Genomic DNA, 22,377 nt, shown 5'->3' on the forward strand with positions numbered 1-22,377 from the left:
TGATGTGTAATAATTACTCAGATCATCATTGTTTTTTTTTAAAAGGTACGAGCAATAAGGATTTATGTATTTTAATATAATAAAAAATTAATAAAGATTTTTATGGAAGTATATAAATTGATCATCATTGTGGAAAGATCTTGGTGAATGCACTTAAGTTTTTATCATTTACTATCAGAGCTAGCTGAATCTCATTAAGTCAATCCATCTAGATGGTCTAAATTTTCAAACTTTTCTAAGAAATTTGTTGTTCAACTTTTCAAGTCTAGCCGCATGATCAAGTGAACTAATCGAAGTGCATTTCAAGCAATCTTATCAAGTCGTTACCAACAACTGTAGACGAAGATTGTACATTAGTCAAATTACTCAGAGTTTCATCGAGAATGTTTCCAGATAAAGACAAAGTCTATTGAAGTTTTTCATTCTCATCAAACAAACTCAAAAAATCTTCGGTTGCCGAATTTAGCTAGTGTCAAAGAACTTTTATTGTCTAATTCTATTTTGGAAATGAGACAAGGATACGTGATATTCTCGGCATCCATTTCACCCGATAGCTCATTTGAGAACCATTTTAAAAAATGCTAACGCTAGAAATATCAGGTATTCATAAACTAATCCATTCGACACTGAAGACTACTGATCTATTGAATTCATCGATTCTGTGCAAGAATCATTTTGAAAACATTCAAGTTTCCGATCACTCTTTCAAGGAACACATCAAACTGCTCCAAGCACACATTGGATATTTCTTATTCGATCATTAAAAAACATCTTGTGTTGTTATTCACTTTATTATTTGTTATATCAAGCTAATAGAAGAGTAAATATTTGTAAAATGTCAAAAATTTGTTTATGAACAGATTGATAGTTTTTTCGTTGAGATATAAGGAGTTTGAGTTGGTTAGTGTTAATATCGGCTGAAATGGGTCTTTACAAGTTATTTTATTGACCAAACCCTTATAGTAAAATCCTTCCTATACAAGAAGAAAAAGAGACATAAAAGCTTAGTTTTCGAATTTTCAGAAACAAATCCAGACTCTCTTATTCATTGCAATTGACTTTCAAGTTATTTACTTATCGTTTTTTGAATATTAGACAGTCTAGCTGTAAGTATATATAAGTTATTTGAGTTTTGCATACTTTTTCCGCATTTCAACTGTATTTAAATTACCATAAGAAGAGTTTGTGGAAAATTGAATTTCAAAATAAAATTTATACTAACAAAGTTCGTGGAATTTGTTTGGATTTAATTCCACCGAGTAAAATTTCAATAAAAAAATTGAAAAAAATTCATAAGATTTAAAGGGACTTGGGTTATGGACCAAACAAAATTGTTTTTTTAAATATTAAATTGGTATAATTTACTCCAAAATTTTTAGAATTTTATAAAATATCAATTTCCAAAAAAAATCTATGCTATTATATCACACACTCAAAATCGGGTAACTTTTTCCTATAAAAAAAAAACATCGGCTACTTTTTTCTCGATTTCCTCTTAATGAATTTTACCCTTTTTATTTCTTAAAAAAATTATTTAATAAAAGTGCAACTTATTCAGATGTAGTAGAAATATTATAATGCATTTTCTCTGTTTTTTTTTTTAAAGTTGACTTATTGACTGCACTCCACTTTGATTTAGATAGTGATTAACTAGTAATTAACCTTAATATAAGCTTAACAATTTTTGAAGCTTTCTAAGAAAATCCTCATTTTCAGATCTTAATTCCCCAAGCCTCTGGCGTTAGGGTTCCGCGGAGCGCTTTGATCCAGCAAGGTACGTATCATTTCTTCATCCCGAATCATTTAGTGAGTGATTGCTGTTATTTATCCACTTGCCGCCATCGTTAAAAAGATCCCGGAGAAATGATTTTGCAGTAGAATTTCGATGTATACCTTTATGGGATCAACTCTGACCGTTGTTTGTTTAATTTGGTAAATTTCGACCCGATTGATGAATGTCTACTGGACTTGGTTTCAACTATAATAATCTATGTTTTTTCCCGGGTTCATTTAATGAGTTGGCGAGGAAGGGAAAATTGTTCTCCTCGATTCTACTTTTTTATCCTCCATTTTATGCAAATTTTTCTCTGGATCATGGCTCAATGCAGTATCAGTGCTTATATGTTTTTAATTTTTCCCCCCTGTTAGTTGTACAGAGGCTCTTGGATAATGAAAAAGCCATGGTAGATTGCAATAATTGGTCACCAAGTATTCAAACGTGGCCATAGTATTTGGGTGGCGTGACGGAGTCATGAACATAGTCAAGGGTGTAGCTGACCTTATTCGGAGGTCTTCAAGTGGCCAAAGTGGGGAATATAGTTCGAGCTTACCATCGGGGAGGTTTTCTCTCCCTACTACGACAATCTGTTTCAGGTACTTATTTTTATTACGGTTCCTTTTGTTATTGTTTTATGCTGTATCAATCAGCTCGTATATCACTTTAGTCAATTTTTTAATTTTTCCATCTGAGCTGAAAAAAAGGAACAAAAAGACAAATGGAATATTTAACGGTGGATATAGAGTCCTTGGTATCCTTGTTGGGGCATAAGCTGCTTATGTATTTAAGAGAGAAAAGTTGTCTCACAATCAAGTGACATTTCTACCTCGCACTTTGTTAGCTGTATGTGTGTCAACTGATTTAAGTTTCTTGATGGCTGAGTTTTGTTGTACAAGTTTTTGTACTTCATTGGAAATAAATTCATATGTATCTTTTCTGTTCTTTTGCAATGTTTTGCATATGAAGCTGTATTTCTCAAACCAATAAATTCGAACAAGCTACTGTGAATTAAGCTGAGTTGGCTTGATGGGTTTTCAAGTTTGAACGTGCGAAATCTTTATCTGGCTCAGCAGAAGACTTCATCTTGAAAATAGCTTGTTACTTGAGCAGTTTTTGTCCGCTTCTTTTTAGGTTATAAAAGCAATAAGACAACAAAATAAAAATTCATATTTGGCTAAGATTTGCAGAAAAAGTGGGAAATGAAAGATATTTTCTCTAGAATCTACTTTCTTCCATCGCATGTCGCTGAATTTTAATTTGCGGTTATCTTTATTTTATGAGCCATTTATTGTATATATTTAGCTTTTGCTCTAGAAAGTTACATGACGAATCATTTTACCCTAATTGTAGCTAAGTGGGGTGTATTCAATGTAGAGATTTAATGACTTTCAATGACTTTTTTTAAATTATAGATTTCCATGGATTTGGTAGATTTTTATTGACTTTTGTAGAATCTCATAGATTTGTAAACAGAATTCTATGGACTTTTGTAGACTTTTTGCAAGATTTTGATAGATATTTACAAAAAAAATTACAATTCAATTTAACAAAATCAAAATTTCAATATATATAATTTCTTTGAACTAGTAATTATTTAACATAAATAACATCTTCACTTTGAGATAAATTTACTTATTTAAAAAGTAAATATGTTTAATATATGAAAAAAATCACAATTCAATTTAACAAAATCAAAATTTCAATCTCCGTGTCTATTCAACATGCATAAATAATTAATCAATAAAGTTTTAATTTATAAGCATATATATAAATTTAATCAATATAGATAAATAGCTAATCAAAACATTATGAAATTTGATAAATTGTAAGCAGTTTTTTATGAAAAAAATCTAAGGTTCGTTATTGTGAATATGATCAACGTCACTCCACATTCGATTTGCTATAGTATCTCTCCATGCATTTGCATTTGCTCGTTGTTGTTCTTCAGTGTCAAATATTTGATCAAAGTTGTTATCCTCGTAAACTTGTTCTAATGAAGGTTGTGGAACTTCATTCTCTGGTTCAACTGGAAATTCATCAGATCGACACTCTTTTCGAAGAAAATTGTGCAATCCGGCACAAGCCAACACAAGCTCCGCCTGTGTTGTATATGGAAATGGAGGAGCAGTTTTGAATATTTTGAACCACAATTTAAATATACCAAATATCCTCTCAATGACGTTTCTCAAAGAGGCATGACGAAGATTGAACAATTCTTTTGCATCTTCAGGGTGACGACCTTGGCCAGTGAATTCTTGGAGATGATAACGAACACCTCTAAAAAGAGCCAAGAATTGACGTCGATTTGCATATCTACAATCCACTAAAAAAAATTTACCTATCGAACAGTATTTGTAGAATCAACTAATCAATGAATAACATATATAATCTTGAAAAATTACAAAATTTTTAAATAAGTAGCATATAGAACAAAAAACATACCTTGTGGCACTTTAAGCCCGTTATTTCTTGATCGTGGATAGTGGCGTTGGAGAAATTACAGACTTGTGAATCTGTGCAAAGAAAGTGGCCGGACTGCGCTTTAAGCCCGAATTGGTGTTGTCTTTGCCGGGAAAATGACGAAAATCAGGATCACTTGTTATTGCATTGTTCATTTTCATATAGCATTTGGCTAAAAGTGTTACAAGAATTGGGTTTTTTGTGGACTTTCCCGAAGAAGGCAAAAGAGATGTTTTCACTAAAACCAAGCTGGCAAAGCAGGGAGACGACACTTGAGATTCTGGTCGGTGATTGTTCATTGCACATTTTGGTCAATATGGAGGGAGAGAAACAAAAGAATATTTGAAGACAAGTCCGAGTCACTGGACGAAGTGTGGGCAAAAATAAAATTCACGGTAGCAAGTTGGTCGATAGTAATGCCTGAGTATAAGCATCATTGTATCTCCGATTTAGTCAGGGATTGGAGATATGTTTGGTCGTGATAATGGTGGTGTAATAGTGTAGACTCTTTAATTTAGTGCGGATTGCTTATCCGCTGTTGTAAACCTTAATATCATTATAATAAAATATTGTTTCATTTCAAAAAAAAAAAGTATCATGCCCAAACACTGTTGCTGGAATATGAGTGCATTCAATAGCCCCAATGCAATCCTACAATAAGAAAAACATAATAAAAATTGTGGTACTTATAATAATAACAACTAAAGAGAATTTAATCACTTACTTTAAAATAAGGATAAAATCTTGTACTTTCTTATTTTTTCTGGAACTCCAGATCCAGGTTTGACCATCATATCTGCTGCAATGCTATTCAATGCTCTCAACACCTTGTTGAAGTCTTGGCTAGTATTGTATTGTGATCGACCGAATATTTTACGAATCAAGCAATATCGAGTATTTTGACCGACAACAAGTAAAAACATGGCAAGCATTTCTTCAATACAAATATACTTGTATCTTGCAATGGTGTTTTTTCTCTAAGGATGTTGCACAATTTTAAAAATACATCAGGGTACATTCTATAAATTTCTCGAAAGTTTTTTGGATCCTCTTTTAATATTTTATGGATATAATCGTATCCACTTGAAGTTATTGGTCGTCTATTTAAGGGACGATGGACACGTTCGTCATTCATGTTAGTCATATGCTTAGTTAGCACATAGAGGATCCCAAGAATTTCCCTCAACAAATACCTAAAAGTTTCGTGTAATTTTTCTTCGAATTCCTCTTCTTCCATTTGATCTTCTACATCATGTATGTTGATATATGACATTTTAATGAACCACCTGATATCAAACAAGAAATTAAAATAAAAAAATCTATGAATTTATTGAACATCATTCCATGTAAAACTCAAAACTTATATAAATAATCCAAAAATCCACAATCAGAAAACACATAAAAAGAATATGTCCAGAAATTAAATCACAATATAACTCATTATTGATCATGTCCCTAAAAATACTCATTCATTTAATTTATAGTCTATCCATCCCGAACGCTCTTCACTTGTCATTTTCAAGAAATCCATCTTCTTTGATCTGGTGTTAAGTAAATTAAGTACTTTGTATCGAGTACGATTATCTAAATTTGGGACCTCTTTGATAGCATCCCAACAAGTATCACCTGCATTCCCTATTAATTCTATCTTAGAAACTACCCTCTCAAGAGTGTGAGATATTTCACATATATAATTTGGGTCTGTATTCTTGAATGTGCTTGATTTTGCTTCAAACTCAGCCCTATCTCGTTTTTTTGTTGTTGGTGGAACCTCTGAACTTCTGGGCTGAGGGGATAATGGTAAAGCAGAGTCCTCAAAAAATGGAGGCTGGTGCGAAGATTCTTGTTTGTCACTTTGCACGAATTCACCACTATCATAATCAAAGACATAATCATCTAATAAATTAGTTTCCCTATTTTCTTCTATCTCAAATGTTCTTGCATCAGTGTCATCTCCTAGTCCAATTGAGTATTTTCCAGTAGCAATTCCAGTCCCGACCGCAATTCTCAAATCATCATAATCCTCAAAAGTGTCTGTCCGATAGTGTTCATGTTTAGGATTAGACTGTAAATAACAAAAAACAACAATTGTTAAAACTAGTTATAATTCTAATTATAAATATAAATTTATTATTTTAACTCAAATACTTTTACCTTGAAATAATTCTCCCATACTTCATCTTTAGCAGTGAATTTCTGTCACGGAATCCCATCCAAAACCAGAGTTATGACGTATAAGCTTACAATAATTGTTGTATTGCTGTTTGAACCACTTTAAACGACTTTGATATTGTGTAATAGTCTTTTCACATCCAAGTTTTTCGTTTAGAGTAGGAAGTATTTTTTTCTCCACAGTTTTTTTGTTAAATACTCCATTCTTATCACGCCATTTTCTCATTGCGGCATCAACCATGAGTTTTAGCAATTCATTACTCTCTTCAGTCGTCCACACATTATATTTTGCTTGTGAATCTCCCATTGTAAGTATTACTTGAGTATGCATAAGATATAAAATATACGGTGATAAGAAGCAAACAAACACATACATTTTACTAGATATTGACCAAAAGAAGTAAAAATATCTAGAGACAATGATAAAGTGTGATACAAACAATCAAACAACAAGGACTAACAAGAATTTTAAGAAAGAAGCTCCTAAGTTCTTTGTTTATCACAACTACATGATATACATTGATTTTAAGTCAATGTATTAATTCATAAATGGACTATACATGTGATGTTTTTTACTGTGCGACATTTAACAATGCAATGGAATTAATATTATTGAATGCCTTAAAAATATTAATATTAGATATTAATATGTCAAACTTACTCATTATTATGATGATTTGGGAAGCATTGGTTCTCATAGATAACGCGCCTTCTTTCAAGGCTCTTCTAGTTTATATAGAGGTATTGTACATTTCCGGCAAAGTATCGAAAGGGTTTTGCATATGGGGTTCAAAAATTGTTAGGGAATTTGGTCATCATAATGGCATATGAATGAATAATATATATTTGAATACAAAACACACACATGTTGTTAGCCTATTGTTATATCCTGCAAAACCATCAGCATTAAATTAAGAAAACAAAGCCTCCTCATATGATGCATTTCCTCCTCACCTTCCAAGATATTGATGCATATACAATTAAAATAGATTTTTATATCCTAATTCCTGACCACTGTGAAATCCTCTGTTAAGATTGAAACCAAAAGGGGACCCAAACTGTACAAGAAAGTATATTATGATAGTATTTTGACTCGCCAATCTAAGGAAAGTATACAAAAATACTGTTACGAAAATCTTTTGTATTACTTCAAAAAATCCATTTCATCTCAAGAAATTTAAAGAAAAAAACAAATTAAACTAATAAAAAAAACTACTGCAAAATCATAAAAAATTGATTCCACGAAACGCTTATCCAAACTGTCTACTGTCTATACCAATAATGTAATCATCAAAACTATAATTGCCAGCCACACCTACGTGAATGAACCAAAATACACTTGTTGAACACATGATTTGAATAGATAGAAATCATAATATATTTTTTATCAAATCAATAACGATTCAAGAGAAGATTCATACCTTTGAAATTTGAGAAACCTTCGATTTGTCTTTAGAGAGGAAAAAAACGCCGTCTTTTGAGTGAGAAAGAGAGATATATGGGTGAGAATGATATTTGTTCAATTAAAAGTCTACAAAAATCTCTAGGGTAAGTAGAAGACAATTTTTGAGTTTCTATAATTGTACCTATAGTTTTATGGTTTGTACCTAAAGAATTATATTAGAATCATTGGAAATCTATGGAAATATTAGATACATATAGATTTTTGTAGATTTTTAAAAAGTCAAGTTTGAATAACAAGTGACTTTTGAAGACTCTAGAAAAATCTAATTTGAATACCACTAAATTTTTATAGAGTTTGTAAAAGTCTATATTCAATACCTCTAAACTTTTAAACTCTACATAAATCCATAAAAGTAATTAAATTTCCAAGATCGAATACACCCCCCTAAAATTGGTTTTGCGTGAAAGTTAGGCCTAATGTTTCATTTTTCACTTAGCTTGGGTTTGACTTCTGAGCATCTCATGCCAGAAATATTACTTGAGCGCTAGAAGACAGTGGAAATACTGGTCTGGGTTAAGCCTGGTGACCAGAGGGTTCAAGATCTTGTATAATATTTGCAAATATGTTTTTTTCTCCTCGTTCATTTGAATGGTTGAATCTTTCTACTGGTCCTCTTTACTAGTCTGGCATTTTTTAATGAGTTTTTTGGATCTTAAGGCAGGGATTCATTGCTTTATTTTTCCAAAATCTTGTGCTGAGAGGTATTTTAAATTTCTTTTTGGTTTGGTTCGGCCAAGGAGATATGATTTTGCCTCAACTTTGTTGATGTACAAACTTTCTGTGGAATTGTTTTGGAACCAATCATTCAGTTCATATTAAGATCCTGTTTATCAACTCCATATTTCCAGTTTCAGATCTTTTAAGGTCAGATTATGCTTAATATGTGCGACATTGTTGGGAATTAAGTAAAGTTTTACCCAGGTTTTGAATAAACAATCATTCTTAATGAGAAATATTAAGATAGTGGTTGAATCACATTCTATCTAAAAGGTTTTGATTTTACTTTAATTTGTAAATATTTACTTTTGCTTCACCATCTATCCCCTAAAACTATAGGTGGGGATTAGGGGATAGTGGTTCATAGGGTAACTGGAATTTGTTTTTTTTTTTTTGCATCCTTGACAATCTTATTATTCATAGCATTAACTTACAATGAACGTATTTGTTTTTTTGGCCTATGCTTTCACTAGTGAGGCTGGTGACGAGGCAATATTGAAGGTGCTTTGGGTAAACTATGCAAAAGCTGTTAATGAGGTATGGTGTGTAGAGATGATTATGATGATGACATTGTTACTTTCTATTTGATAGTTATGTAATAGCTGTTTTTGAATAACACACATTGTTGTCTTTTTGTGCAATTTTGTTATTGTGGATATATTTTACTTAAATGAAGCCATCTTCTTTTTCAAGGCGTAAAATCTTTATCAACTATTTTATTCTTTTCTGTCATATTAAGACCTACATACTGTGATGTAACTAATGTTAAAAGGGGTAGAAAACTTCCTGTAGGGGATCATGCGATAGCTTCACGATCAGGGGCTGGTGTGCCAAATTATGTTGATATCAGTAAAAGTTTTATGGTACCAGTACTCTGTAGCTCTACATACAATTTAACCTTCGATTGATCTTCAGTTCTCAGCATATCCAACATATTATTTTTTAAAATGATGGATGTATTTCAAACTATTGATATATTATGGATATATCTAGGAAATGTAGTTTCACTATTTTCAGAATGGATATACTGTCCTGTCATGAAAGATATTGTTCATTCTTTGGAAGAACCAAAGAAATATTTTGTGGCTACAAATATCTCTCGTAGTCCTGGAAATAACTCATTCTTGCCAGTGAAAATGTGATGCAAAGGCCTGTCTATATGGTTATGCCCATTCTTTTGCTCATGCTCAGGTGGAAAAGAGGAAGTTGTTCCATATTTTTCTCAAGCAATTCTTGATTGTATTCCGGAACTGGAGACCGATCAATTTCGGGCGACCTCTTGGACAAGCTCACAATGCTCCACCTGTTGATTCTTCTCAAAGGATTGGTGATGTGTTGGTCGGATGTTACTTTGGCCATCCTATTGAAATTATATTGACGTTGATAGAAGAACTCTCCCGAATTACGATATTGCTTTCCGACAGTAAGTTGGTCACAATCTACTTTAATGCAATTGAAACTATGTTTTTTTTAATAGGAAACCAAAAAGCGGACAAGAAGTCCACACGCTATGTTGATGCCACTGAGTTAAAAGATTTCATTCCCATCAACATTTACCTCTTGTTTTCTCGTACTCCATGAAAAACGGGATTCTTCTTTCTGTGACTTTTTGAAGTAGGCCCATGCAAATTGCACTTGTAATCTTCCATGCACTCAATTAGAAGTTACCGGAAAATCAATTTTGAGCAGGATTGTTTTTAGCATTCAATGATTTTAAGAAAATACAGAAGAGGTTTGAATGCTAAATGGGATCAAATTATGGTAGAACTTCTTAAAGTAATTATCCATGCATACTAGTCTTTCCAGTGTTCTCGTTTTTTCAGTTTAGTTTCACTTCTGTATGCTAAACATTTCCTATCTAATGGGACCTTAAATTTTCCCAAAACTGTATATCTTCTTATTTTGATTAATTTTTGGTTTTTAAATTGTTTGGTAGGGCTTTTCTCAAAATGTCATTATTTTGATTGTTTGGATTTGATATCTTTCTACTTTTTGTTCTAAAAGCTCTTATTTGAAATGTACACGCGATTAACTGCAGACCAACTAAGCATTTCGACATGCGTGAACATGACAAGTGAATCATGGTTGGTGTTAGATGCTTTGACTGTCGTGACACTGTCAGTTTATAACTGCAAAGTTTTTGGGTATCATTCTGGGATTCAAAAGCTCACAGCATTGATGAAAGGTAAATTCTCTGTGTTCTAACGAATTCAAGAATTCCTTTATTTTACTGTCAAAATTTGCATCAAGTTTGTTTCTTATTGCCAGTTTTTTTTGTCAAAGATGGAAATTAGTGATTGTGGCATTTTTAAAGATCTTATTTTCTCAAGTGTTTTTTCCCTAGAACTTTTGCATCATGCTATGCACGTTTCAGGTTTGAATGAATAACACAAATAATTTAATCATGTTGAGTAAATAAGACATTATTCATTATACTGGCTGTTCCCACCTATTGCAACGTTGGAGTGTGCAAACTCTGAGTTTGATGATATAATCTGGGGAATTTTACTCCACCCAACCTTAAATCAGTGTTCCATTTATTATAGAAAACAATCAAACTGTACAATTGGTTACTATATCAAGTAAGACCGATGACGAGGTTTGGGGTATAGAAGGCGTAGAATGGAGCACTATTGATAGAGATTCTAGGATAGAGCTTGAGAGACCTTTTTCAGAGGAGGACATTAAAAGAGCAGTTTTAGAGAGTGATGAGGCAAAAACCCCGGGCTCAGATGATTTCACAATTGCAGTCTACCAGGTGTGTTGGGACATAATAAAAAGGGACTTCTTGAAGGTTTTCAATGAATTTTTTGAAGGGGTTTTATCAATAGCATCACTAGCGAACATACATATGTTTGAACTTTGATCCCTAAAAAACAAGAATATGTTAAAATAAAATATGATCGTCCAATCAGTTTGGTCATCAGCTTTTACAAGATAATTGCTAAAGTGATCTCCCTGAGATTAAAGAAAGTAATGCCCTTCACAATAACAGACACTCAAAGTGCTTTTGTCGAAGATATACTAATTCTAAATTGTCGCCTTCTGGCAAACAAGTTGGTGGAGGAATTTAGGTGGAAGAAAAGGAGTGGATGAGTTTGTAAAGTTGATTTTGAGAAGGCTTATAACGATGTCGATTCCCCATTCCTTTTTAAGTTGGTTGTTGATGTGTTTGGCAGATTGGTCGTCAAGGCAAAGGCAATGAACCTTATCCGGGGTTTGGAAGTGGGTAGAGAGAGGGTAGAGATCTCCCATATCCAGTTTGCGGATGATACTTTGTTCTTTTTGAAGAATGATAGCCATTTGAGATTTTTGGTGGAGATTTTGCACTTATTTTATCAGATGTCAGGGTTAAAGGTCAATATGGAAAAAGTGCCTTATTGGGGCTTAACTGAGAAGAAGAGGAAGCGTAAAGTTTAGCTAATGATATTGGTTGTGGGAGAGAGTCTTGGCCCATTAGGTATTTGGGGGTTCCATTAGGCGGGAACCCATTAAAATCTCTTTTTTGGAGCCAGTTCTTTCCAAGATGTCCAAGAAGTTAACAAGTTGGAAGAAATCATTTCTGTCTAGAGGGAATAGATTGTCTTTGATCTCAGCGCTACTTAATGCTTTCCTATGTACTTCATGTCTTTATTTAGGATTTCGCGGGGAGTAACAGAAGAAAACATCTGACGGGGATCAACATTGTCATTTGGTTGCTTGGGACCAGGTTTGTAGACCGAAGGAGCAAGGGGGGCCTGAGTATTGGTAACATTTGTTTGGAGAATAGGGCGTTACTGGGAAAATGGTGGTGGATATTCTGCTGAGAGAGAGAGTTGTTATGGAAGAAGATTGTTGTTAGCGAATACAAGTTACAGGATATTGAGTGGGATGCGAGTCTGGGGAAAATCTTGCGAGGAGTGCAACCTTTAGGAGTCCCTGGAAATTTATTTCTAGGATTTATCTGGCTTTTTTAAAAACTAACATGCAAGATTAGAATAATTGCGTATATGCTCCGGTTTGAGCGGAAATATTGGAAATCTTGAGTGGAAAGGGGAAGTGAATATTATCTTCGTATTTGGAAAGTTAATCACATCTTTATTTGTTTAATAAATTCCTGATTTATAGCTGCATAAATCCCATTGATTAGTTCATTTGTTGTCTATTTTTCTGTTACTTTGTATAAATTTCAGCTGATGTTATTGAATGAAATCATTTTTCTGTTACTTTGTATAAATTTCAGCTGATGTTATTGAATGAAATGAACAAGTTTTTTTTAAAAAAAATTAATCTTAAACCTCTCAATCAAATTTTAGAGAATCATGTGGCTGAATATGTAGAATCTTAATCCAGATGAAGTATTCCTTTCACAACACTATTGTTGTCATCTTAAACAATTCGAAGTTTTAGCATCTGTTTTGGTTGCTTTCATTCTTGGAGAAATTGGAGAAACTTTGATTTTTGACATATAACTTGCTTAAGGCTTACTCATTGCTTTTTTTTCCCAGCTGCTGTCGTTGTCCTCAGGACTATTACTAGTGCACTTTCAGTGGATGAAATTTTGTCAAGTTCTGTGGTAGATAATGCTGGAATTTTGCAGAAGATTCTTGTTTTTGTGGTATCTGTCATTTGCAATTTTGTTGATATACACCCTATAATGGATGAAGCAGTCCAGTTAGAGAGCACCAACATGGAATCAGGTTCAAGGGTTGGTGAAATGTCACCAAACCCTTCTACTGTTTTAAAATCTCCGCATGCGGAAACTATCTTATTTTGGCACCAAACAACAGTGATATCAGTGATGGAGGCTGGTGGTCTTAATTGGTTATCAGGTGTGGCATGCTCTTTCAGCATCCCAATTGTTTTCCAGCTCGTCCAATTAAATGAAATTTGCTCAATGTCAACTGAATTTTGAGGATTATGATCTGTATTGGTTGCCAATTCTTTTACAGCATGCTAAAATGAAGAATTAGGAATTAGATATACAAACAAGTTACATTGTTTAGCTTAGTGAAGTCTGTATACATAAGCTGGAATGCTGATATTTTCTTGCCACACCACATCAACGACAAACTTTTGAAAGAAAGAAAGAGAATAAGTCAGCACTTTAAATGGGGAGTATTTATACCTGTCAACCCACTTATCCACTTAACAAATAAAACCTATTTCCGTCATGAAGAATTTGGGAGTTGGGCCATAATTCTAAGTATTTGAATAATGTTTCTTGCTTATAGTGTTATTCTGGAAAAAAAAAGGTGTTCTATTGATTGATTTGGGTGTAATTTTGCAAATTATTCCTTCTGGTTTTGATTCTCTATTAATTGTTCCTATACCATGCTGACAGCCTCATCTAAAATGGTGGCCCTTTCGGACCTCATCGACCAGCATGTTCCATAATGTTAATACCACTAGTAGGAGATGTCTATGCAATTATTCAAATGACAGAGGTCTTATTGTGACTGCCTACATCGGACCAATATCCCTCCGCTTCTCTCGCATCAAACTGTGTAATTTTGTTTCGCAGCTTTGAAATTCTGACATTTACATTTCCGAAGACCTCTTTATTCCAGTTGGAAACCTCTTTTTTGATTTCTTTGAGTTTCTTCATGAACTTGTATCCTTCCCACCCCTGAGTGGTCCCACTGTTCCACCATTCTGCGACTGAATCTTTAAACTTATTGTGCGTCAACCAAACATTCTCAAATCTGAACGGAGATGGGCCCCATTTCAACTTCGTAGTGTCCAATACGATCTGGTAATGATCCGATGTAATTCTCGGCAGCACCATCTGTCTGAACGTGGGGAAAATGTCCTTCCACCCCCCGATATAAGGAACCTGTCTAATCTGCAACAAATCGGGTTGGCCCTGAAGTTCGACCATGTGAACTTTGCATTTAATAAAGGAAGATCGTGTAGACCCAATTCCTCGATCAGATTATCAAAGCAGTGCATATTTGTGGTATAAGAGGTGCTATTCATCTTTTCGCTCAAATTCCTAACCACGTTAAAGTCTCCTCCGACACACCAGTTGTCCCCACAAATGGAGTACAACCCTGCTAGTTCATCCCAAAATAAATCTCTAACCCTTGGTTTGCAAGGGCCGTAAATGGCTTAGAACCACCAATTAGTCTCATCTTTCCACTGGATTTGAACAGATACCGAAAAATTCCCAATCATATTGTCACTCACCAAGACCACTCGTGGATCCCACATCACTAGAATGCCTCCTGATCTTCCTTCCGCTGGTTAACTCACCCAATCAACGAATCTGGATTTCCATAAACTTGCAACGAATCGACGATCCACTGCAATGTTCTTAGTCTCTAACACCACAACAATGTCCGGATTTTCCTTACGTATAACCGTACGCACCAATTCCCGCCTTCTCGCCGACCCTCCCCCCTAATATTCCAAGAGCAAATCTTCATATCAACCGATTCGAGCCCTTCGAAGTCGATCCTTTCTCATAGTTGATCCCACACTTCAGCCTACCAAGTTCTCTACTTAACTTGCCCGTTGACTTGCTGATTTCGTTTTCGGTTGTAGAATTATGACCCCCGTCCTGAGTTTTCCTTATGGCATTTAAGTTTACCTCGATTTCATTCCCTAAGTTTGTTTCTCCCTCGGAACCCGGCTTGTCATTTGCTCTTGATTGCCCCCCCTCCTAAAAGCCCACTAGACAGCCCCAGAACGGAGAAAGACGCAGGTAGAGTAGAATGAAGTTTGAAAGAATGATTAAGACTCGATGAATGAAAACAGGAAAGTACCTTGCCTACTATATGAGTAGTATTTTCAAGAATAGAAGGCTCTTTGTTTGGCGTGATTTCTTCCTCTTGTAAGAACAGCCCTGGATGTCCACTTCGTCTGCATCATTATTTACCAAAGACTCCGACTGAGAAGATATGTGGCTGCCAGACTCTGTAGAGTCAAATCCATCATCCAATAGGTCGTCTTCTGATTCATCGAGATTTATATCTTCATTGTCATCCAGATAGAATTCCCCTATCTTGCTTAAATCCTCCCTGTTCAGCTCATCAGCCTTCAACCTTCCTCTGTCTTCTGTAAGTTCCATTACCTCTTTGGTAGCTTTGTTAGATCTTCTGCAGTAACTCTGTCTGTAGGTATGCAATAACATATTTGGTCCATTATCACCCTTTCTTAGGTCCCTGTCCGCAGTTTCTCTGTTGGATATGGAATGGATGGGAGATCTTCTGAACTCAGCGATTTGTTTTGGTGAAATTCTTTGTAGTATTATTTCCACCTTTCTTCCCATCGGTTGGACTGCCGGCAATCTCTTATCTGGTGTCTCTGCATCCACTCTGATTGTAGACTTAATACACTGCTCATCTACGCTCATTTCCTTGTGGCAGTATGTGGACTCCCCATTATCTTCAAGCAAATATTTGAGTTTCCCCACCCTGCCACTGTCCGCTTGCCATTGACCACGACTTGGGCGTGAGTCTGTTTTTCGTAAATCTCGTAAGCCTTTAGATCGAAGGATTCAGTGCTAATAGTAAGTTCCGTATTTTCCCCGTTTAAGAGTATCATCATTCTATTATGGATAAATCCATATTTTGTTCCTTTAACCTTTATCTTGGCTGCCCCTAAGTCTCGGAAAAGCCTTGTATCGTCGCTTACCTCCACTAGACCCCCGCATTTAACCCCGATCGCTTTGAAGTTATCATGCGACCATAAGTTCCATGGTAACCCAAATATCCTAATCCAGCTGTTGCAACACTTGAGAACCGTATCCGCTGAATTGATATTTGGCCTCCACTCCTCAAAAACTAAAGCCACTCCACAATAAAAGAAGCCTCTTTTCAAGTTAAGATAGGTTTATTAGGTTTACGAGAGTATGAGTAGTTGAAACTTTTGACTAACAGGGCAGTTCCGTATGAGAATATAAGAAAAAGTATAATATCAGGTGTCAAACTTGGGTTTTAGATTTTTGCATGGAACTTATTTTATATGGTATTATTGTCATGATTACTGCTTCAACCGAGTGCAAAGACTCTTTTGTTTATTCATGTTGCAGTTTGCCCTAATATATGCTGTTCCTAATCAATTGGTTTTCTGCATATCTTTTCTGATTCGTATGTCATGTTTTATGTACTACTCAAGAGTATATTCACACTTCTAATCTATATCAGAGATAATGCGCGTGATGAGGAGATTGAATATGAAGGAACAATGGATAGATATGTCCCTTCAGTTCTTGACTCTCAGGGCTCTTCGATCTGCTTTGGCTAATAATCCACGTGGTCAAAATCATTTTCGAAGCGTTGGAGGTTTGGAAGTTATTTTGGATGGATTGGGAGTTCCGTCAATAGACAGTTTGGTAGTTAATTCATCAAGTCCTGATGGGAGGTAATCTTTTTAGATGTTTTGAAGCACATGCTTACCATTACATCTCATGCTTTTGGGTTTTCTTATTGTGACAATACCAACTGTTGGAACTTTGCCAGCCAAAATTTATAGCATAAACTTATGCAGTTTTATTTTGCAGTTGAGGTTTTTTATTTATCATTATCTATTTTTATAAATGAAAGCTGATAACTCACTGTTAGTAATTCATTTGTCAGTCCATTGTCATGAAGCTGACAGAGAACAAATATTGCTAGCATAAATTTATTCATTATGGTTTACTCTAGTGATGAGGTCTTCTTGTCAATTATTGGTAGGTAATGGCAATGGGTCAGGTCCACCAGGACCCAAGACCCGACCTGTCAAAAAATTTTGGAAAACCCATACCCGCCATGACCTGTTAAAACTTAAATCCATACCCTACCCGGTAGACAATATGAGGAGCTCGTAACTCCTAATCTTTATTAACATGTAATTCGATTAGAGTTGATTAATGACAACAGGAAAAAAGTTAAAATTTTCCTCAAATTAAGTCCAAAATATGACAGCCCTGACTATTATACTGGAAATAGTATAATATGAAATATCTTCTACTCACATCACAATATAAAGTATGCCCACACAAAACTACACCTAATAAAATACAAACAACTCATATTATCGGGTCATGCCCAAGTATATATATATATATTTTTTGAAAAGAAACTAGATATTATTAATAAATAAAGTTTTACAATACTAGCGGATGAGTAATCCACAAGAGGAAAAGTATCACAACGTAGAAAATATTAGCCCACTAACTTCATGCCCACACAAATTTCCAATCCCTAATCAAATCAGAAATAGAAAGATGTTGAAAATCTTTAATGGTTATTGTCCAGCTTGCAATCCTGAACTTGATCTTCTCCCAAACTTCCTCTGCTGTGTCCGTATCCTCTTGAAAAATTCTTTTATTCCTCTCCAACCATATAGACCAAAGCGTACAGTGTATAACAACGCGCCAGAACCTCATAAATTTTCTGCTTTGAATTCCTCCCGGCTCCATGATAATCATATCTTCCGTCTTCCTCGGAAGTACCCATTGAAAACCCAACTCACGCAAAGCTTTCGTCCAAATATCTTTTGAGAAAGAACAATGCACAACCAAGTGATCCCGATTTTCTTCTTGCTTCTTACATAAAGTGCACCAATGAGGACATAACATACATAGAGGCCACCTCCTTTGAATCGATTCACAAGTTGGTAGTTTTCCCAGAGCCACAATCCACGCGAAAACCTGAACTTTATGAGGGATCGGTACTTTCCAGATTTTTTCGAAGTACGGAAAATAAGAGTAAGATGAAAAAGGAAAGAAAGAATTATAAAAGGATTGAACAGAAAATTGACCTGAATGATCTCCCAACCAGACTCTCAAATCCCCCACTCCCCTCTCTAATGTAACCGATTCTAAAACCCCTAAAAGAATAGTGAACTCACCCACTTCGATATCATTTAACTGTCTTCTAAAACGGATGTCCCAATGACAGGTATTATTGAGTCCAGATGAATGCGAAACCAAGAAGCTATTGATTGGTTTATTAGTAGTGGAACAAATCCTAAAAATGGATGGAAAGCGATCTCTAAATGATTCCCCCCTTCCAAACATCTTCCCAAAACCGATTGACATTACCCTCTCTAACCACCGCCCCAACCAATTGAAGAAAAGCCGGGTAAGACCGAGAGATAAATTTCCACGGGCTTCTAAATGTTGTGTTCCTTGCCAACCCCGCATCCCACCCATTATCTTGGAGACCATAAATGCTTGTTATAACTTTTTTCCACAAAGGCTCTTTTTCCACCGACCCTCTCCACCACCATTTCCCCAACAATGCTCTATTTCTTAAACAAATATTCCCTACACCCAATCCGCCTCTGTCCTTCGGTTTAGTAACCTGTTTCCAGTCCACCACATGACAATGCGTGTCCCCGTCAGCCCTATCCCACAAGAAATCTCTCATCAACTTTCCCATCAACTTCTCGACCCGTCTTGGCACTCTAAATAAAGACATGAAGTAAGATGGTAAAGCACTCAATACTGACTGTATCAAAACTAGCCACCCCCTTGAAAGGAAGGCTTTTTTCCATGAAGCCAATTTCCTTGCCATTTTTGATAAGACCGGTCCCCAAAAGTTAAATTTCGTGGGATTACCTCCCAATGGAACCCCGAGGTACTTTATTGGTCAAATATCTTTTTTACATCCAATTTCCTGTGCCAAAGCATCCACTTCATATTCCGGAAAATTAATTCCCAACACAACAGTTTTTTCCAAATTTATTTTCAATCCCGATTGATTCCCGAAATAGTTAAGTATATCCACTAATGCAATGACATGGCTTTTCGACTGGACCAAAAACAAGGTATCATCCGCAAACTGAATATGTGAGATCTCCAATTTCCTCATCCCTATTTCAAGTCCTTTTATTTCGTTTAATCCCCTAGCCTTATCTACCAATCTTCCCAAAAAATCAACTACTAAATTAAAAAAGAAAGGGGATAAAGGATTCCCCTGTCGAAGTTCTCGCTCCCCTTTGAATTTTCCCCTCGGCCTTCCATTAATGAAGATTGAAAAAGACACACTCGAGACACATCCCATAATCCACCTCCTCCATCTTTCCCCAAACCCTTTCATATGCAAGATATAATCCAGAAATCGCCAATCGACATTGTCATATGCTTTTTCCAAATCTACTTTAAGGATCCAGCCTTTCTTATGTTTCCTTCGGTAGTCCTCAACCACCTCATTCGCAATTAGGCAACAATCCAAAATATGTCTCCCCTTAATAAAGGCACACTGGTTCTCCTTCACAGTTCTATCCAATACTTTCTTAATTCTACTAGTCAACACTTATATAACTGGGACGTACATCTCAAACATCAACTCAAACGTGACTCTCTTCAGAAGTACCTTCTCTGGTCTCCTGATAACCTTTGGAATCTGCCATTGTCCACAACAAAGACAATAACTCTCTTTGAGAGTGAGCGAACACCCTCTATGGAACAACCATGATAAATACGACATGTATATGTAAAATGATATATGATATGCAATGCATGTTGTGATTGTATCATGTCAATCGCCCATCCCTTGAGCGTATATCAAAATCAATTGAATCGCTATCAAATTATCAAAGCTCGAGCAAACAAACAAGCCTTAGGCAAGTATAAGGGAATTTCTATATGATAGCCTCGACAAGACAAGACGCCATCAATCCCAAATCTCGACCTATCAATCATAGGTGTCGCTTATGGCTATATCTTTACAGGCCACATAATGCCAGTCATAGTATCGCGTTCTAACCCCTGAATCAATCAAAATCTGATGATATCAAGGTATCCAAAGATCATAACTAAACGTATATGTCGTGCATCGATATTTATTTTATACATCGATTTACCGATCATGTTTGTCATGTATGCCACATAGTTCAAATAAGGCATATAAGAACATAATTTAGTTAATCATATACCAAATGATACATATATCTGTCGTGTATTACTCTGTCTTAACATACCTTATTTCTTCCTTATGTTTCTTTGTGTGGTTCCAATACAGAATATTGATCAACACAATATACAATTCAATACTTTTTTCTTGTTAGTAATATTCGATCTTTTGCAACAAAATTTTAACACAAAGTGATGATTCACTACAATAATTGTTAACTCCCTAAAACCGAGCGTTGTTTTCTTCCCTTGTTATTATTTTATTTACTTATTTATTTTTTGTGATATTATTAGTTTAATAAAAGCACTCTTCATTATGTCGAGACCAAGTAATTCATAGGATACATGCATACTATCAATTCAAGCTCAAAATTTTAAATCACTTCAATTTTAGGCTGAATTCTACTTGTAATTGTGTCAAAACCAAAACAAAATCGAATTAGTATGATAAAAATTCAACTTCTTTTTAACCTAAATCAACTTGGGTTACTTCACAACTTTGGATTCAAACAATTTTTTATTCATAACCATCTAGGAGAATGATATATATTTATATGAGAACACATAAATATACCTCCCTTTGAAGCTACTGATACGAGGTATCTGAACCTGTTTGTGATTTGGAAATTATCTAAAAGCTTAAGTTCAAACCCTGAATAGTAAGGCTTAGAAATTTCACTCGAAGTTTATACTGATGTGGTGAAATTACATAAGGAAGACAAGCCTTGATCAATTTGATAAATAATTACATTTGCCTTGTCGGTTAATAAAATTAATGTTACAAATAATTACACGAGAAAACAAATGACAACTCATTCTACTTATACAACACATCCAGAATCTTCAATTGACTATTCTTCTTAATTACCAAATTGCCATTGGCATTGCGTGTACATATATTTAAAGATTGAGTTTGGCACCAAGATCATATATTTATATAGATATGTCTCAATTGGCCGAAGCCACTTGCTCATTTAACTCTCAAATTGTATATGTTGTCCAAAATTGTTTCAAGACAATCATTCTTGGTTAAAATTTTAAATTAAATAGAGTATTCTAAAATTTAAATGTACTACTTTAGAATGTTATACTCTTTTGTACAGAGGTCTGTATGCAACCCCATGTCCCTCATAATTCTATATTGTCGTCATTTTATACTTTCAGTTCCAAATACGATTACATTATGAATTGGTTTTACGATTCATAATTACATAATTAACGTTAATCAGGTCATGGAATTTCTATGGCACATCTTCTCCTGAAGCAGATCAAATAAATCATCGATATGAGGGAGTGGGTACTTATTTTTCATAATAGCCCGATTTAATTGCCTATAATCGATACACAATCTCACGCTATCATATTTTTTTTGAACAAATAAAACTGGTGCTCCTCAAGGCAATACATTCGGTTGAATATATCTCTTATTGAGAAGATCACGTAATTGTTTTTTCAATTATTTCAATTCTATAGGTGTGTGCGATTAGGATTCAGTACAAGATCAATACTAAATGCTACTTCTCTATGAAGAGGAAAATGAGTAATCTCATCACAAAATAATCGTGAACTCCTTAGCCACACGAATTATCAGATAAACATGGCTTTTTCTTAGACACATCTACAACATAAATTAGTAAACCGGTTACAAGACCGAAGGACAGAGGAGGATTGGGTTTGGGGAAAATTTGTTTGAGAAATAGAGCATTGCTGGGGAAATGGTGGTGGAGAGGGTCGATGGAAAGAGATCCGTTGTGAAAAAAGGTAATAATAACAATTTATGGTCTACAAGAGAATGGATGGGATGTGGGATTGGCAAGGAATGCGACATCTAGAAGCCCGTGGAAATGTATCTCTCGGTCTTACCCGGCTTTTCATCTATTGGTGGGTGCGGTATTGAGAGAGGGTAATGTCATCCGGTTTTGGGAAGATGTTTGGGAGGGGGGGTCATCGTTTAAAGAG

At 35.0% G+C, this 22,377-nt stretch overlaps 1 protein-coding gene across 6 annotated transcripts in view; it reads left to right on the forward strand.

Moving 5' to 3' along the window:
* Positions 1–1,684: 1,684 nt before the first annotated feature.
* The window catches only part of LOC140961679 (BEACH domain-containing protein B), a 65,427-nt gene continuing 44,734 nt past the window's right edge, over positions 1,685–22,377 (forward strand). For 4 of the 6 annotated variants that reach the window (XM_073420339.1, XM_073420342.1, XM_073420343.1 and 1 more), the window contains exons 1-7: positions 1,685–1,774; positions 2,149–2,373; positions 9,065–9,128; positions 9,783–10,014; positions 10,630–10,776; positions 13,079–13,402; positions 16,721–16,937. In XM_073420339.1, the coding sequence (XP_073276440.1) occupies positions 2,252–2,373; positions 9,065–9,128; positions 9,783–10,014; positions 10,630–10,776; positions 13,079–13,402; positions 16,721–16,937 (1,106 nt within the window). In that variant the 5' untranslated portion in view covers positions 1,685–1,774; positions 2,149–2,251. Of the gene's footprint in view, positions 1,807–2,148; positions 2,374–9,064; positions 9,129–9,782; positions 10,015–10,629; positions 10,777–13,078; positions 13,403–16,720; positions 16,938–22,377 lie in introns of all 6 variants that reach the window. The other 2 variants (XM_073420340.1, XM_073420341.1) reach the window with 2 other exon arrangements.

The sequence above is a fragment of the Primulina huaijiensis genome, chromosome 16, assembly GCF_012295235.1.
Source record: "Primulina huaijiensis isolate GDHJ02 chromosome 16, ASM1229523v2, whole genome shotgun sequence".
NCBI lineage: Eukaryota > Viridiplantae > Streptophyta > Magnoliopsida > Lamiales > Gesneriaceae > Primulina > Primulina huaijiensis.